We start from the raw sequence: 20,000 nt of genomic DNA, 5'->3' as shown, positions 1-20,000 counted from the left end.
CTACATAATCCGATTTCTAAAAAGTTTATAATGACCAAAGAAAATTCATTTATATAAGGATGAAAAAAAAAACGCCTTCGTCGATAAAAATAATTATATATATATATGTGTGTGTGTGTGTGTGTGTGTGTGTGTGTGTGTGTGTGTGTGTGTGTGTGTGTGTGTGTGTGTGTGTGTGTGTATTATTTTTGTAGAAATACTAGTTAGCGATAGGGATGGGAACGAAAAAATGTATATATATACATATAGTCTAAAACTTTGAATAAAAAAAATGCAAAAATAAAAATAAAAAATGCAGTTTAAATTCCGGATGGAAAAAAAAATTAACTTTAACCTATCGCAGACTTAGCACCTACATAATTCGACTTTTAAAATGCTTATAATGACCAAAGAGAATTCATTTATATAAGGATGAAAAAAAAAGGCCTTTACTAAAATTGTTAAATAGAAATAGACTTAGCATTTGCATAAGCTGATTTTGTGAACGCCTTCAATTTTTAAACAGAATTGTACTACATAATGATGAAAAGAGAAAACCTTAACTAAAATTTTGTAAATAGAAAACGGGGATCATCAGCATACATACATACATACATACATACATACATACATACATACAAGCATGACCGACAATAATAGACACTAAGATCAATATTTTTCCTAAGATTAATACATGCTTATTTATATTTACAGATCAGAATGATCCTGAAATAACTTAGAGCATCTCATTAAAATTGTAATTAACAACATTGAAGCATACCACGAACCAAAGGAGCATCAGACTTAACAGAATGTTTGCAAAGACGAATCATGGTTCAACATGAAGGTGGTCTTAGTCCATGCAAAATAGCAGGTAATCTTTCAATACCATTTTTCTACTGTTAATAGAGTGATCGTACAATTCACAAGAGAGGACAAAGAGTGCACAAAACTTCACTCTGGTAATCCTGAGTTCTCTGAAAGAACCTTGCGTCTTATTAAAAGAAATGTTGAAGAGGATCCTTGATGCAAAGTTCTAGAATAGTTTTCCGGTATCTTCACAAGTTGGGCTACTGTGGTAAAGCTGCAAGAAGGAAACCTCTTTGTCCTGCCAATATCAAGCACAGAAAAAGATTGGGCTCCTGAGATGGTGAAGAGACCTATGACCTTTTGGATCAATGTTATTTTCTCTGATTAGTTATGATTTACATTATTTCCCGACAGTGGAGGAGTATAGGTATGGAGGCTCCCACAGCAAGAGTTTGATTTTAACGTTGAAACATGAAACATAGCGATTTCTCGGTTATGGTATGGATGCAATTTGGAGACCTGATGGAGTGTGAAGGAAACATCAATTCTGTTAAATGTTTCAATATTACACAAAAAATTCCTACCAATATTCTCAAGTGGTAAAATGAACTAAGTTAACTCCCTATTTATGGAAGACGTTCCTTGTCACTCTGCTAGAGCGATACAGCATTGGTTGAGCCAAAATGGGATTAATAAACTTTCATGGCCAAGTCACTCCCCGGGTATGAACCCACTTGAAAACCTTTGGGGCATATTAGACTGGAACCTTCGCAAAAAGGAAAGGAAGCCATTATCTAAGCCTGAACTTTTAGCATTATTGCGTCATACATGGCAAGAAATTCCTCAAGATGATATACTTCAACTGATTAACGCCATGCCTAGAAGAGTCCTAGCATTAAAAACAGCAAACCAAGTATTAGTTATTAAATTTGTGACCATTTGTTTTTGCTTTTATTCTATAACTTATGTTTATTGAAATAAACTGTTTCTGTGGGTGTCTATATATTTCATGATTCTTTGGGGGTACAGGATTAAAATGTTGCAATCATGAAGGGAAGACTTTTCTAATTCATAATTAAAAATGTTTTAAAATAAAGTAGAAGGGGCTGTATCGAGGGATTTGAAAAAAAAAAAAGAGGGGGGTTCGAAAATATGTACAATTTAAAATAAAATTAGGTTGCGTTTTGTTATGTGTAGGGGAAAAAAATTTTAAAATGGGGGAAGATCGTAGAGGCGAATCACGCTTAAACCCATGAGGCATTCCCTCTGTTTACAGAGAGAAGGCCTTCTCAACCGAATGTGAACAGTCTCCAAGATCTTTAAATGGAATAATGAGTGAGTATCACTCAGAATTGAAAATGAGTTCGTGCTAAAATTCGCTGCACATGATGGGTTTTTAATGAGATGGTCAGTGATTGAAGACCCGTATGTGCTAGCAAGTACGTCTGTTGCTTGGTATGTCCCATTTCTGATTTTGGTAGGTACATGCTGTTGAACGCTTCCATCCAATCTCAATGTTGTTCGACCCACATAGTTGGCACTGCAACTACATTCAAAATTATAAATTACATTATTATTATGATAGGAGGAGTAGAACATCTTTTCAAGAGAATGGTATTAAAGTTTTCATAAAGAACACAACACACACATTTGAAGCAAAATAATTTTGCACTGTTGAGCTGATTTACTTTGCAAATTTCTCACTTACTGTCTCCAACCACGGTAAATGTAGATGTATTGAACATTTATTAACTGTTTGAATTTTAGTTACAGAGTTAATCATGTATTATAAAAGTCTACTCTTCATGATTGCGATATTTAAATTCATGCATCCAGCACTGCTTCGAATTGTTTGGACGTCTACCGGCTGACCATCTCCCGACTTGTTTTAGACTGTTTTAGTTGAATGTTGATAATTCATATTATTTAAATTATTCAGACTACTGTTCACATCTTGTGAAAATAACACTCAAGGGGAGAACAGTAGTCTGAATAATCCAAGTAATATGAATTATCAATACTCATCTAAAAAATTCAGAAACATATTTCTAATAATTAAATTTTTTTGCTTAAAAAATTAGGCATTATGAAGCTCTCCACCCCAAATGAGATTCTACTTTTTTAGGCGATTACAGGTAGAGGAACCAAATGCTACTGCATGTGCTTTACAACTCAGCATCCCCCCCCCCCCCAAAAAAAAAGAACCTTCCAACAATTCAGCTGAAATCGTTTCAGGGACAACTTCTCTGAATTTCCACAAAATTAATATTGTTTAAAAACTTTCAAACAATTAATTGCAAAGTGCAATAAAAATGTAATTCTTACCTGAAGTGGCTAGTGAAGTGAGGCAAGCGCACGTGTTACATAGAATATCGGAGTTCGTTGAGTGCAAAAGTGCAATGAGAGGTTGAATTGGTTGACACGGGTACATTTCTGATTTACAATCTGGAAAAAAAAATATATAGGACGAAATAGAAATATTATTAATATTCTTCATAAAACTATTCAGTTTGATATTGATGTGCATTCAGAAAGAATTCATTTCCTCTAAAATAATGTGCTTTGGTGTGGCTGTGAGGCATAATCGACAACAGAATTTCAAAACAACAAACGATCCTGGTTGCAATGCATTGGATGGATAAAATTGCCGGTCTCACAGGTTTCGATGAGGAATTGTTTTACATAGTAATTTCATCAAATGGTACAGCCACACCGTTCCTGCTGTCAATTGTTCGAACTGCTCCAATGTGTTTTCCACATCAATATTGACGGACCAAAACCACACGTAATGTGAACTTTCCTTTTCACTTCTTCTGTGGCTGTCTAATGTCTGATTTCATTTAATTGTTTCAGTTTTAGGTAGAATGAGTTGGACAAAGTGGGCGTGTATTTGATGTTAGATATTTTCACATAAGTAGACAATTAGCCCAGTCTTCATCTAGTGGGCTGTGGCATTGGATACGTCCGTGGTAGATAAATTCAGGGCCCCTTTTCATGTGTGACATCCTGATATTATACAACTGATGATAGAGGAGCCACTCTTAGAGTTAGGGTCCTGTACTATCAGTCAGAAACAACATCTAGACACACTGTCAAACCTGTACCCTCAACCTGTCAGACTAGTTGCCTGAACATGTGACAAGAAAACGTCTCCAAGTTGTTCAGTTTGAGAAAAAGAGAAATTGGAAATGGAGAGATGGTGTTCATTGTAAGGAAACAAGGGCATACGATGTCTCTGGGTAGCCTGTGTTCATACCTCTATGTCTGACTAATAAACAATTTTTTTTGTTTATTCTGCACTTTCTGGTGGTAGTTTTTATTTATTTAAAAATGATAGCTTATTTTACTTAATTTTAATGCGAGTTATATCTTCACAGACAAATTCAAGTGGCAACCTTGGTGTTAAATTTTTAAAAAATTTAGCAATCTCTAGCGGTTTAATGAGACACGATAGGTGTATGATTATTGGGTTAGAGTTGATTATTAAAGATGAAATTGGATGGCTCAGTTGCGTCTGTATGATTTGTTTAAATTGTTGTTACAGTTCTATTTATTCATATCCAGTTGTGTACCATGAATGGCAACCAACATGGCGACCTAGACACACATATGCTGTCTTAAAAAATGCAGAAAACTAGGTAATCATGACCAGCATTATGTAGCACACCAAACAATCGATTGAATAAGCCAGTAACTTTCTATTGTGTGAAGCGTAAGCATTTAGTAAGTGTAGGTCATCGATATGCTTGAGAAAAAAGATTTCTAATTTCGCCTGTAAAAATTTTACCAATCATTCTCAAAATTAGAAGAAATATGAAAAAAGGAAATTTTAAATGTTTCATTAGTGAAGCGGCAAACAAAATATTTACCTCCTTGCGAGGAAATTAGATAATAATTAAAACTATCAATAAACCATTAAAAGAATATATCAAGATATTGACTGAAGATAAAACCTTTTTTTTTGTCTTTTTTTTTGCGGGGGGGGGGGTTAACTAGCAGGGTGACCTGACGTTGCCCGAGATTGAATGATGATCAACAAATGCTTCACACTCATATTTTTATTGTCATTGAAATCAGTGAAATCAACCATTTGTCAATCAAATTGATTGATTACCTGCTCTGATTGGGAGCCATCACAGTGTAAATCTAGGAAGCTTCACGTGCATCCCTGCAGCGAGTTAGTCCACAGTACATTGTATACATCGCATTGTAGAGAACTTACTATTGATTTTATAACATTATTTTTTATAAATAATGACTTGAATTAAAGTTTAAAATGCAAAAGTCAAGTATCATACTTTAATGGTTTTTTAAACAGAAACATCCATTTCGAATGCGTCCCTGTCATATTAAAGACCAAACTGTTGATTTTATATGCAATGATAATGGCTTAAATTTAAATTTAAAATGAAAATGTCAAGTATTATAATGCAATTGTGCTTTAACAGAAACATTCATTTCGAATGCGCTCCTGTCATATCAAAGAACCTACTGTTGATTTTACATGTCGAGCCTTTCGGCTTGTGTGATAATAAAACTTCTCAAATGCACTCGTGATGCTAGGTTGTGTAAGGTGTTAAAATCGTCTGTTCCTTCTTTCATCGGATTATTTTGATTATCGATACTTATTGAAGACATTCTGATATAAAACCTATATATGAACACTGTCAGGCACATAAAGTACCCTCGTGTGAAATTTCATAAAAATCGGCCCAGCCGTTTTTGAGTCCATAGGGAATGTACTCACACAGAAAAGTTCCTTTTATATAATTGTAGATAGACAAAGATAAAGAGTTTCTCAAATGAAAATAATTTGTGTCTTTTTTTTAAAGGTAATAAGTTTCCACTTTCTTTTGGTCATATTTTTATTATGGCCATGTGTTGACTCATATAAATTACAAGAAATAAGATTTTCTCTTTTTACAAAGATATCAATGTCAAATATTAAATTTTACTTGTTAAATTGTAGAGATTTATACAATTATTCACATTCTGTCATGTTAGCGTCAAAAGTTTTCAGATAAGGATCAATAATTTAGATTATTTGAACTGCATCTGAAGAAGTATTTCTCCAAAATCTAAATTATACCAAATTATACCATACATAAGATACCGCTTGATATATCCAAGGTCTTTGACAAAGTGTGGCATGGTTTTCTCAGGAAAATTAACAAATTAACTCATATATAATTGCTGAATAAATAACTGATAGAATCTATAATCAGGCCCTTCTGGGCTAAAAGAAAGATCCAGGTTATTTTCGATGGCCATACATCCAAACAACATCCCTTTCATGCTGATGTGCCTAAGGGGTCAATACTTGGAGTTTTATTATACCATATCTTCATAAACGATCTCCTTGATGCAATCGAGTCTAAGATAGCACCACACTATATTCTTGACATGCAGGCAAATTGGATGCACACATATCTAAGGATTAAGCATTAGAAAATGTCGTCCAGTCTGTAGTGGAATGGGTAAAACTAGATGGTTGAATTCAATGCTGTCAAGACAAAGTTCCTTTAATGATTATAAGAAACTTTTTTTCCAGCCACTGATTGCTACCTTCCTCACACATATCCAAGGCAATGGTTGAACCCTTAGAAAATGATCTCCATTCTAGGGTAGGATGGAGTCAAAATGCCACTCCTTTCTTTTAACAATTATAAGAAACCTTTCCAACCATCAATTGTCATCCTTTCCAAGAATTTAATATTTATACTCCTCGGCTTAACATACACAGCTAACATTAATTGGAAAAAATACATAGAAAATTCTGCCTAATGTTGTCTGTTGCAAAAAAAGGTAGTTCCCTTTACCGGGCTAGAAAACTTCTCACAAATGCCAGTTTCCTACATCTCTGTGTTGCAAGCATAAAGTGGAATGTTCTTGATTTACATAAACGACTTCCTTGATGCAATCGCATCAGAGATGAGTATATTTGCTGATGACACCATGCTCTATTCTTGACATGCAGGCAAACTGAACGCACACATATCCAAGAGAAAGGCTTAATCTTTAGAAAATGTCCTCCAGTCTGCAGTAGAATTGGTAAAACTGGATGATTACATTCAATGCTGCCAAGACAAAGCTTCTTTTTCTTTAACGATTATAAGAAACCTTTTCCAACCACCGATTGCAGTTTTCCGAAGAGTCCAACATTCAAACTCCTCAGCCTAACAGTCACAGTCACAGTCATAGCATGTATCATGCACTGGATAAGGCAAGGAAGCTACGGTTTTTATTGTTATTTTTTTTATATCCAATGCCTTTGGCAATGTCTGACATGAAAAAGTATTTCAGCATGAATACTTAACATAATCAAATCGTTCCTAGAAAAGAGAAAAATCCAGGTTGTTTTGACTATACATCTAAACATGATATTTGATATATATGATAATAATGCAGGCGTTCCCCTGGGGTTGATCCTATTCATAAATGCCGTAAATGAATGGTAACATTTAATGCTACAAACACTAAACTTTTTTCCTTTAACAATTACAAAAATTTCTCAACCACCAATTGCCATTGCAAATAATACCTTACCTGAGAGCTCATCGTTCAAACACCTCGATTTAACATTCACAGGCAACATGAATTGAAACAAATACATTAAAGACAATGCTGGAAAGAAGGTGGGCTCCCTCTACAGTGCTAGAAAATTACGCACACCTGAAAGGATCCTATATCTGTACAAAACCATAATTTGCCCATGCATGGAGTATTGTTGCCATATTTGGGATGATGCATTTACCACTAGTCTCTATCTCATAGACAGGATCCAAAAAAGAGTCTCAAATCTAATAGGCCCAGTACTATCAGCAAAGCTCCAACCCCTGTCTCACCATTGCAATGTAAGCCCCCTGTGCCTGCCTTACAAGTACTTCAATGGTCTGATGAACTCATAGTACTTGTATACCGTTGATGAACATACTCCAGACTAACTTGATAAGCAGCAAAATCGTACCTCTTCACTAGTGAGGTCCCTAGATGCCGGAAAACTTCTGATCTAATAGTTTCTTCCTTCAAACTGCTAAACTTTGGAATTCCCTCCTTGGTTCCTGTTTCCCTGACTGTACTAACATGCAGAAGTTTAAATGTAATTTGAACAGACATCTTGCTACCCAACTTCCCACAGTCCTCTGTCAGGCATGATCCTAAATAGTAACCTATTACATTCAAGTGGCAATGCGTCTTGTTTGGGGTAAATTAGAATTAAAAACAAAGTCAACATGTGGAAGAAAATGCCAAGTCTGTTGCAAAGAAGGTGGGTTCCCTCTATCAGGCTAGAAAACTATTCACATCTGCCAGTATCCTATATCTCTATAAAGCCACCATTCGTTCATCTATGGAAGATTGTTGCCACGTTTGAACTGGTTCACCAACATCCAATCTTTCTTTCTTGGACAAGGTAAAAAAAGAATCTTTAACTTAATAAGTCTCATATTGTCTACCAAAATTGAGCCACTGTTCCATCACTGCAATGTTGCATTCATATATTCGTTTTTCAAGTACTTCCATGGTTGGTTGGTTGTTTTTGTTTTATGGCATATCAACCTTTTTCAGGTTATTTAATGCCAAATCTAGTGATTTTGAGGAACGATTTTTTAATGGAGTATATTTGTTTTTTAAGTCGAATTCTAGTTAACCTATAGTTGAGACCGTAACAGGTACTACCACTCCAGGTCAGAGTGGACCTGGGAGCAATGTCAATTAAAGGGTGGCTCCACACTCCCTAAGGCCCACAAGCTGGGGCCTCATCATCGGATATAGTTTTAGGTCATATCCAGGACCAAGTACTTCCATGGAATGTGCCCCTGCTAAACTTACTGCACATGTACCTCCTCAAAGTAAATGCCCCAACCAACCCGACTGTCAGCGTAATTCTACTCCTTCATTGTAGAAGTCCCTAGATGCCAGAAAATTTTCTACTTTAATAAATTTTTTCTTCGGACAACTTGCCATTGAAACTTTGATATTCCTTTCTTGCTTCTTGCTTCCCCGATTGCATAAATGCAAATTTAATGTGAACAAACATCTTGCTGCACAACTCTCCACTTAGGATGTTTCCTATAAATCTGACCCCTACTCACCATAGCTCCTTACATCTCAGTGGTAATATGTCTTGTTTAATGTAAGTTGAAAAAAAAAGTCTGAAAAATCCAAATCTGTGTAATTGTTTGAATAATTGAATAACCGTTTTTCTCTTCTTTTTTTTAACTTATGAATCATCTCTTATCAAGGTCAAAAGACACTCAAGGATAAAAGTTAATAACACTGGTCAACAACAAATTGGTTGTCTGCATTTTTTTTCGGCTCATTTAGGACGAATCTGATATACTGAATCCAAAAATCATATTGGTTTTGCTCAATCAGGTCAAGTTTTTTAGCTATGGCCACATGTCATTTTTTATGCTTTTGTTCATATGTACGCATATGTGGAGCATTTTAGAAGTTGGTAGAGGTAAAATGTCATGTCGAATAATCATTTTCATTGGAAATGATTATTTTAATGACAAGGCGTATTCAGGTCCGATAGTTCTGAGTGATTATGTCGAAAAGGGATCAGTTTGAAGTTATAAAACCTTAAAATCTTCCAAAACTTGCTGCTCAACATACACAAAAGAACTGTCCTGTATGGGAGAGGAATTAAGGCCTTGTAACGACCCCTGATGGACAGACAGATTACTCTTCCCACTGTTGTACATCAAGCTCAGCTTAATCAAGCAAGTTACTAAGACTTGGAACAAGGATTGTGACTGCTTCACTTACTTGTTCCAGTCTTTTCCAGGATTAACCATGAAGAAGTTTAACACTGGCATCTTTGACTGTCCTCAAATCCGGCAGCTTATCAGAGATACAGAGTTTGAAAACTCAATGAAGAAAGCGGAACTGAAAGTGTGGGAATCATTTATTCTGGTAGTAAAGAACTTTCTTGGCAACAAGAAGGCCAAAAACTACACAAAACTTGTAAACAACATGCTGACTACTTTCAGAAACCTAAGCTGCAACATGAGCATCAATATACACTATGTATTTTCACATATGAACCGGTTTCCTAAGGAGTTCAATGAGTGACGAGCAGGAGAAGAGATTCCATCAGAACCTGAAAGAGATGGAGACCAGGTACCAGAGTTGCTGGGATGCATTCATGATGGCTGACTACTGTTGAGATTTGAAGAGAGACCTTCCTGCTACTACGTATTCCAGAAGTTCAAGCACTAAAGTTCTAATAATGGTTACGGAACATGCAATTTATGTGTACTTACTTCTATCAATGCCCACCATTTAGTTTACAATAATTGATGTTTCTATCAGGTTGCGAGTTTGTCTCTGATGTATCGTTATTTTCATGGAAAGTGTTCGACTGAGCTTCAATCTATGGTTTCCCCTCGCCTAACTTTCACAAGAAACACTCGTCTAGCTGTAAACACTATCAATAATTCCCCTCCCCCCACTCTTTATCTGTGCCTAAACCTAAATGTAGATTCGATGAACAAAGCTTCTTTCTTAGAACTGCACGCCTGTGGAATTGTCTTCCGTTTTCCTGCTTTCCGCCTGACTACAATATGGTTGTCTTCAAGTCTAACATAAATAAGTTCTTGATGAGCCATTCCATATAAGTTATCAAATTTACCAAATTTTCATTACTAATGATTACTATATTGTCCAATTTCTACTGTACACTCTTTAACCCTTATCCTTGAGTGGCCTCTTGGCCTTGATAAGTGGTGATGCCTATGTAAAAAAAAAAAAAAATCAATATATGTTATTGGGAAAACATTTTTTCTCTTAAAAACATCTTTAGAATGATATGCATTAAAAAAATCAATCAATTGATGATGCCACAAAATGTAATCGATTTTCTCACAAAATCTCATTTTTTTTTTCTTTTTCAAATCAACTTAACACAAAAATCTGAGCAGAGGGAGAGAAACAGATACCCTTTCCTGATTAAGCAGAGCAAAAATACACTAAATCAATTGTAGAAATGAAGACAACATTCAAAAAGTAAAAAAAAAATTGTTGTTCAGTGAATTGTCTGTTGAAATATCAAAAACCTTATAAGAATAATTAATTGCTTACTTATGGGAATGGGTTTATTTTTTGAAGTTGTCTCCTCTTGGTTTGAAACTTTTCCTTGTAAAGACACAAAAACACATTAAAACAAAGCTTGACAAGACACAAGAAAATGGAAACTGCAGACTGTGGAGAAAGAGATGAAACAATAAACCACATAATAAGTGAATGCAGCAAACTAGCCCAAAAAGAATATTTGTATAAACATAAAGACAGTAACTGCATCTCGAACACCCAGACAAATGGTACAAGCACAAACCAGCAGCAATACTTGAAAACGAAAATCACAAAATTTTATGGGAGATGGACGTACAAACAGTTAAACCTATCCATGCAAGAAGACTGGGTATCATAATAGTTAATAAGAAGGAAAGGTCCTGCCAGATCGTAGTTTTCACCATTGCAGCAGAGCACAGAGTGAATATCAAGGAGATAGAGAACTGAAGTAAATAAACAGAGCTGGTCAGAAAGCTGAAAGGGATATAGAAGATGGAGAAAGTCAAGATAACGCCAAAAATAGTAGGAGCACTAGGAACAATCTCAAAAATCTTTTAAAAAAAGAATGGAAAATATGGCAGATAACAATAATGAAAACAGCTGAAATATTAAGGAAAACCTTTGCATGTGAATACAAGCATTAACCGGACATATAGAAACTGCTACATAAGTAAAACATGAAGAAACACTTCATGGAATCAAGAAGTTATGCCCCCCCCTCCAAATGTCTGCATCAACTGATACCACACCAAATAGTTGAGGAGGGTCAAAGTGGATGGAAAGACCGAGAAGAGGAAGAACTAACCAGACCTCCACTGGATAAGTGCGAAGAGGACTGAGACCTTGGGGAGGTTTATTGCTACCCAAATTTCAGTGAAGACCAATGATCGCTGCCAATGAGAAATCAATGGTAAACGGTTGTTATGATAATGCAAATTAATCAGCAAAGGTTATCAAAATTTATATTAAAATTTTTTTTTTTTTTAATTATTAAAAAGTTAAATAAAGAAGAATTTTAAATGCAACTAAAATATATTTTTCGCTATTACCTTCATCTTATCTTGTTTTCATTCCTGCTTCTATCTAACACATTTCCACATTGTTAACATCCTTCTATAAATTGTCATATATATGCTTTGTGCGAGGACATAGAAATTTCCTGGTTGGTATCTAGGGGCATATATAATCCAATGGGAGAGATGTATATAGGAAAAAAACTCTGATTTAAAACCCAAGTTCTGCTGTCTGTACTGCCTTATGGCAGTCATTGTACTAACTGAGATTAGCTGTTGTATAATACAAAAAACGTGGTTGGTTCTACACAAAGCCTTTACCACTATAAACAAATCATCTGCATGGATTTCCGAACAACTTGTTTGTTGTGACAGACCTTATATGTCGAAAATGAAATGTTTTGTGCATGTGGGTCTAGCATTGATTTGTAAACAGGATATAAACAAAACAAGGTGTCATAAATAGTTCACGCAAGTGACCTTTTGGGAAATAATAATGGTTTTCATGAGAATAATAATTGATTGTTACATTAGAATTGATGTCATGTGGATGGAGGTAGGATCAACAACACATGCTTTTATGATAGTCCGATGAAATGTTGAGATAAAGTCATGTCTTTCAGCATTGGATGATCAACTTTTGATTACAAATAAACAAACTCATTTCGATTTATTGGACTACTGTTCTCATCTTGAGCATGATTTTTTCAATATTTCAGTCGTAGAAACCTCTGATCTTGTTCACGTTTATTTTTTTGAACTTGGGAATATTTCTGTCAAACTGGGGGAATTTGAACGGAATTTTGAATGGACAGAAACATTCCCAAGTTTGACAAGATACACTTGAAGAAGGTCAAAGTTTGCATTGACCGAAACGATATAAAAATCACACTCAAGATGAGAACAGTTGTCCGATGAATCCAAATAATACAAATAACCAATCCACATTTCAAAAATACAGAAACATCATAAACAGCTAAAAAAAAAGCCCCCCAAAAATAAAAGACATTGACACATCCTGCAGATATTGGCTGTATTCTGTGTGTATGTATGTTTGTGTGTGTGTGTGTGTGTGACACCATCGACCCTCTAAGCACTAACATTTTAGCAAGATCAATACAACACACACATGTACGCTGCGATTAGTGAAGAAACAATAAGTTAAGGTGTTGATTGAACAATTAATATAAGTTAATTTTATCAATAAATCATTATCTATGGTTCGATATGGAGACAACTTCTTTGACTATGAAAAAATCCACACCTGGAGACAATAGTCTAAAAGAATCACAGATTCCTCAGAAAGCTTGACACACCTGTAATTCCAGTCACCATTCCAAATATTTGTCTCAAATCCCCCACACTGACACCTTAGGATTCCCATTCACCTGGTACTGCAAACCAGATGAAGCATAATGACATCGTCTAGGCACTCAACATCACACGTCATCAACCAATGCCAGTGAAATCTGCTCAGACATTGTTCAGGTTATTCCTTCACAATCAAACAGATCAGAAGGACTAATTTTTTTCCTAAAGACGATTATGTTCAGATATTGACGGGATAGAGTGTGTGTGTGGGGGGGGGGTGTAGAAACAAATTGACATTTACCGGCATAAGAGCTCTGGAATAGATTGTCTAGTCATGGACTAAGAGAATGGGCTATCTAAACTACTAAATTCAATCAAGAGATATATGGAATCATGCTTGGTATCGTGTGCGTTTTTTATCAAAATAAGAAGTCAACACCAGAACACAAAAATCTAATGAACAAATCCGGTTTGCCTAGTTTCTGACACTAACTTTCTCCTCACTCTCTTTAACCTGGCCTTAAACTAAAACGTTTTAGCAAAAAAGTTGACCTCATAGTGCTGGGATAAAAATGTACTCCGTCAACCTGCTGTGTTTGGGGGAACTTGACCCTTTGTGACTCTAGATCATTTTTCCAGAACATTCTAAGACTAATCCTTCTACCAGCAGACTTGATGGAATAAGATCTTGAGCAAACCTTGAGAACATGGTAGGCTATACCTAATCCTTTCAAGTAAGGATTTACAAAGCTGTTAAAGATAGATGAAAAAAAAAAACTAGATTTTTTTAGCCAATTAAAAAAAGGGCAAAAGCTTGACTTAGAATGAGTAATTTATGCCAAATTGATGGTTGAATATTGTTAAATTTGTGCTCATTTTTGTATTAAACACTAATCCCAATTAACACTAATTAAATGTTAATCTCTAAATATGCATTGAACAGATATCATTAGTTTGCTGCACCTTATCATAGCAAAAGTTGATACAAAATTTCAGCCAGTAGTTTTTAAGGAAAAATGGCACTTAAATACTAATCTCTATTAATCTGTCGCGGTGCACTCACATCGTAGCTTATGTTTTTGCCATGCCGGCCATTTTCTTACACCCTTCCTTGCCTACAGGAAGCTTCAACATCTTTTGACATATTAAAAAAAAAAGAAAAAAAAACAGTTTTATATCTTTTTTTCAATCTGGGGGGAGTATTTGTACAGTCACTCACACACACACATGCACGCACACACACACACACACACACACACACACACGCAAATAACGAAACATTATTCATTCCATTTTTCCCCGCGCATTTTGAGAAAAAACATTCTCTCAGCAACGGCTCAAATTAAAATATGCCCACACACTTTGCTCAAAATAAAAAAAGTAAAAAGAAAATATTTTTGGCGGACGTAGTTGGAAGCTCCATCATGTGACACAACCAGCCAATGAGAAAATTTAGAATATAATTTGTTTTACAAATTTCCAAAACGCCAAAATATCAGCAGAAGCTAATGTTCTCTGGAGCCGGTCGGAGAGGTATAAAAAGGGCATTTTTGCATTTAAATGGGAGTCGACCTTTGAGCACCATGGCGTAAACATCAACATTGACCCGTCCGCGTTTGGACATTAAACACACGTGCACCCGTCAATTAATTTCTCTACATGGATACGGACTTGCTACCCTAATGGACTTTTTATTTTTACCCTTTTCTATCTCTCCACTAAGTAAACGGTGGACTTTTTATATTGTTTAATTCTTCGTAAAAAGACTGGTTATTTCTAACCAAGAACTTTCACTTTTCTACATCTTTCCATTCAATCACCTCAGTCGTCGGTAGAGGCTTTCAATTAAGAAGAAATTTTCTTATCTTCTCTTTTCATTCATTTACAATTTTAAAAAAAAATAAATTTTGTATTTAAGTTATCCATTTGTCTCAGTGATCTTTGCTTGATGGTTTCAACTCCATTTTACACTCGATTCTTATCACTTGATTTATTATTATTATTTTGAATTTGCGGGATTAACATCGACACACGTTAGTCCCGCAACAAATCCAAACTTTGTATCGAACGAATACCATAATACTTAGTGAGCTGCACCTTATCATAACAAATGTCTATACACAATTTCAGTCAGATCGGCTCCGTAGGTTCTGAGAAAACTTCTAGAGTGAATGTAGTATTGTAGCGACTAATGCCTATTAATCCCTATTAATCCCTAACTTAAACATCAAATGGATTCCATAATACTTATTTCGCTGCACCTTCTAACAAAGGTCTATACAAAATTTCAGCAAGATCGGCTCATCAGTTTCTGAGAAAAGGTGAAACAGACAGATTATAAGAAATATAATATAAACTTTACTTCTCAAATGTGCAAGTACAGTTTACAAAGAAAGACTTGGAATCATTTAAATTATCTCTATTGGAATGATGCCCAAGTGATCACCCATAACTTATTCTGGCGAAAATTTGGGAAAATACGCTCTCCTGTCCAAAAAGTTAAAAAACGTCATTCTACAGAAGTGTAGAAGTTACAACCAATCTTTCCATCTTTTCTGCAATACTCCAACTGGCTGACTATCAGACACCTCTACCGGTAGCAGTTCCCTAGATTCTCGGAACACAGCAACCAGCACAAATCTAAGTTGTATTAACTTACACTTTGTTCATGAATATATCTCTTCCCTTGGCAACATATGTTCCTTATCGATTGTATTAGAACTTAATGTATTCTCTCTGTATGTCTGTGGTTCTACCCTTTGCATATTGTGTCCTCTGTTACATGTTTCTATAATATTTTCAATAAATTGTTTATTCGAGAAAAAGGAATGGACTCTCCCGACGTATGAACTTCAGGAAAGTAAGTTGCTCGCAAATCCACACAGATGATTTGTTTACAGTGGTGAGGACTTTGTGTAGGACTATCCACATTTTTGGAACCATTACTAATCTCAGTAGGTGCAAATGATTGTCACAAGACAGAGTAGACAGACAGTGGACCTCAGGTTTTACATCAGAGTTTTCCTTCTTCTAAGTGCATGTTTTAATGAAGATGGAGGGTGTATCTCTCCCAGTGGTTATTAAACGTGTCTCCAGAGACTAACCCGGAAATTTCTACATCCTGGTGTAATCCATACAATACCTAGCATTTCCAAATAGTCACCTATTTGCTGCTGGCCAGGTTCTTCGTTGCTTAACTTTGGTGATTTAACGAGAACTGGTATGTCAACATGATTATGCTGTATATACTTATATATTTGAATATTTATATATTTGAATATTTATATATTTGTATATTTGAATATTTATATATTTGTATATTTATATATTTGAATATTTATATATTTGAATATTTATATATTTGTATATTAATATATTTGTATATTTATATATTTGAATATTTATATATTTGTATAGTTATATATTTGAATATTTATATATTTATATATTTGTATATTTATATATTTGAATATTTATATATTTGCATATTTGAATATTTATATATTTGAATATTTATATATTTGTATATTTATATATTTGAATATTTATATATTTGAATATTTATATATTTGAATATTTATATATTTGTATATTTATATATTTGAATATTTATATATTTGAATATTTATATATTTGTATATTTGAATATTTATATATTTATATATTTGAATATTTATATATTTGAATATTTATATATTTGTATATTTATATATTTGAATATTTATATATTTGTATATTTATATATTTGAATATTTATATATTTGAATATTTATATATTTGAATATTTATATATTTGAATATTTATATATTTGAATATTTATATATTTGTATATTTATATATTTGAATATTTATATATTTGTATATTTATATATTTGAATATTTATATATATTTGAATATTTATATATTTGAATATTTATATATTTGTATATGTATATATTTGAATATTTATATATTTGAATATTTATATATTTGTATATTTATATATTTGAATATTTATATATTTATATATTTATATATTAGAATATTTATATATTTGAATATTTATATATTTGTATATTTATATATTTGTATATTTATATATTTGTATATTCATATATTTGTATATTTATATATTTGATTATTTATATATTTATATATTTGAATATTTATATATTTGAATATTTATATATTTGAATATTTATATATTTGAATATTTATATATTTGTATATTTATATATTTGAATATTTATATATTTGTATATTTATATATTAGAATATTTATATATTTGTATATTTATATATTTGAATATTTATATATTTGAATATTTATATATTTGAATATTTATATATTTGTATATTTATATATTTGAATATTTATATATTTGAATATTTATATATTTGTATATTTATATATTTGTATATTTATATATATGAATATTTATATATTTGAATATTTATATATTTGAATATTTATATATTTGTATATTTATATATTTGAATATTTATATATTTGTATATTTATATATTAGAATATTTATATATTTGTATATTTATATATTTGTATATTTATATATTTGTATATTGATATATTTACATATTTATATACTTGTGTATTTAAATATTTATATATTTACATATTTGTATATTTATATATTTATATATTAGTAAGGAGACCCTACGTTGTCCAGAATTGAATAAGGATCAACAGATGTTCCACACTTCTAAAACTTTTAGTGTCATAAAAATCAATGAAATAATTCATTTTATAAGCAAATCGATTGATTGTGTGTTCCACCATGATGCACCAAGAGGAAACTTCACATTCCTCGCTGTGGTGACTTAGTCTACAATACATTGTAATCTACATTGCACTGTAGAGAATCTACCGTTGATTTTATTAAATTATTTTATATAATGGTTTGAATTAAAGTTTAAAATGCAAAAGTCAAGTATCATTGTTCAGTTGTGTTCTAAACAGAAACATTCATTTTGAACGCGTTCTTGTCTTATCAAAGAACCTATTGTTGATTTTATATGCCGGTCCGTTTGCTTGTACAGTGATTAAATGTCTCAAATGCACTTGTGATGTAAGGCTGTATACGGCTTTTAATTTGGGTCAAAATCAGACTGTTCCTTCTTTCATCATATTTTTTTGATCATCGATTTTCAATACTTAGCAGGCATTCCAATACAAAACCTATCTAAGAATACTCCCAGACAAATAAAGTACATTTATGAAAAATTTAAGAAAAATCGACCCAGCTGTTTTGGAGTCCATAGGGAACGAACTCACACATAGACACACACATAGAAAAAAAAAATATTATTTCTTTCAACACGTATTTGCTATCCCTGATAAGACAACACATATTTTTCAACCCTGAGATTGCATAGATGTTTGATGGAATACTTACAGGGCATCCGTAAAAGAAAGTTACTGAGTGCTTGTGTGGCCGCTCGACATACTTGATCATTTTTCCTCCGTAACAAATCTATGAGAGGACACAAAATTACTGTTGTGGGGCAATCCTGCACTGAAAAAGAAAAAAAAAGTTTTTAATGTTAACATCAGAAAGTTGCTGGAATCTATGATGAATAGAGAAGTGGTCAATCACTTCAGCAGAAATAACCTACTCGGTGACATGCAATATATGGTTTCCGTTCTGCTAGATCTACAGGACTAGTAAATCTTTTGATGGGGGACCCCGAGGGCATTCCAATCATAGTGCTCAAAAAACTTCCACCAGAACCAGTTCCCATGCTTACAAAGTGGTTTAAACGTTGCCTTAAGGAGAATGTTTCCCAACACTCTGCAAAACTTCATCAGTCTGCCTTATATTTAAAAATTCTAAAGATCGGTCATCTGCTTCTCAGTACAGACCAATCGGTCTCCTATGGATCATGAGTAAGTTGCTGTAATCTATAATGTGTCTGTTTAAATCTATGTATGTTTGTATGTCTGCCTAAAACTTTCGACAGAGGTGACGGATTTTCACGAGATTAGAATTGTTCTGAAGCTCGACCCTTCGGACGACAAATATCGAAAAATTGGTCAAAAACATTAATTCTTTCACCCTCAACTGGGCAGATTTCTACAGGGAGGGGCCGATTTTTTCGCCGATATTTTCGAAAATCATCCACTCTTTTCAATTGTCTAGCCTTAATTTAAACCTTCGGTTCCAGTTCGGCGATGGACGTCACATTTTTTTTCACGTCCTTTATCTCCTTCGCGGTATGGGTTCGCCTAACATACACCTCCAAACACCCCGGGCAATATGGTTTTCATTCTGCTAAATCTACAGCTGATGTGCTAACAGTAATATCACACATGACTAGTGAATCTCTTGACAGGGTTGAGGAAACACTATGTCTTGACAAGCTTCTTGGACTGACCCTCACTCCTGATCTGAGATGTAACATATCAAATCTGTTGCCAAGATCGTCAGAAAAATGGTTGGATTATTCTACCACTTTGGTAGATATCTTAGTGCCAATGCAATCCTGTGCCTATATAAGAACCAAGTACGACCTAGGATGGAGTACTGTTGCCACATCTGGACAGGAGCTGCTCAGAACACCCTATCCTATCTTGACAAAAGTTCAAAACCGACTTTGATACCTAGTAGGCAATGCTCTTTTCTCTTCCCTGCAGCTTCTTTCCCACAGAAGAGATGTTGCAAACCTGTCTCTGCTTTATTGTTATATTCATGGCAGATGCTTGTCTGAATTTCAATCTATTCCCCCCCCCCCCCCGTGCCAAACTTTCATGAAAAAACACTGGTTTCTACAACCACTACCAACAGTTTTCCCCACTTTCTATTTGTGCCTA

General features: G+C 33.7%; 1 protein-coding gene across 1 annotated transcript in view; it reads right to left on the bottom strand.

Moving 5' to 3' along the window:
• Nucleotides 1-20,000, bottom strand: part of LOC145295910 (uncharacterized) — a 220,837-nt gene that overhangs the window by 36,798 nt on the left and 164,039 nt on the right. The window contains exons 4-5 of the mRNA XM_080141681.1: nucleotides 18,586-18,705; nucleotides 3,115-3,234 (exon numbers count right to left, since the gene is read on the bottom strand). Of these exons, the coding sequence (XP_079997807.1) occupies nucleotides 3,115-3,234; nucleotides 18,586-18,705 (240 nt within the window). The remainder of the gene's footprint in view (nucleotides 1-3,114; nucleotides 3,235-18,585; nucleotides 18,706-20,000) is intronic.

The sequence above is a fragment of the Euprymna scolopes genome, chromosome 16 (genome assembly GCF_053919585.1).
Source record: "Euprymna scolopes isolate OS-2025 chromosome 16, ASM5391958v1, whole genome shotgun sequence".
In the NCBI taxonomy this organism is placed as follows: domain Eukaryota; kingdom Metazoa; phylum Mollusca; class Cephalopoda; order Sepiida; family Sepiolidae; genus Euprymna; species Euprymna scolopes.
This window is presented reverse-complemented; position numbering and strand designations above follow the sequence as displayed.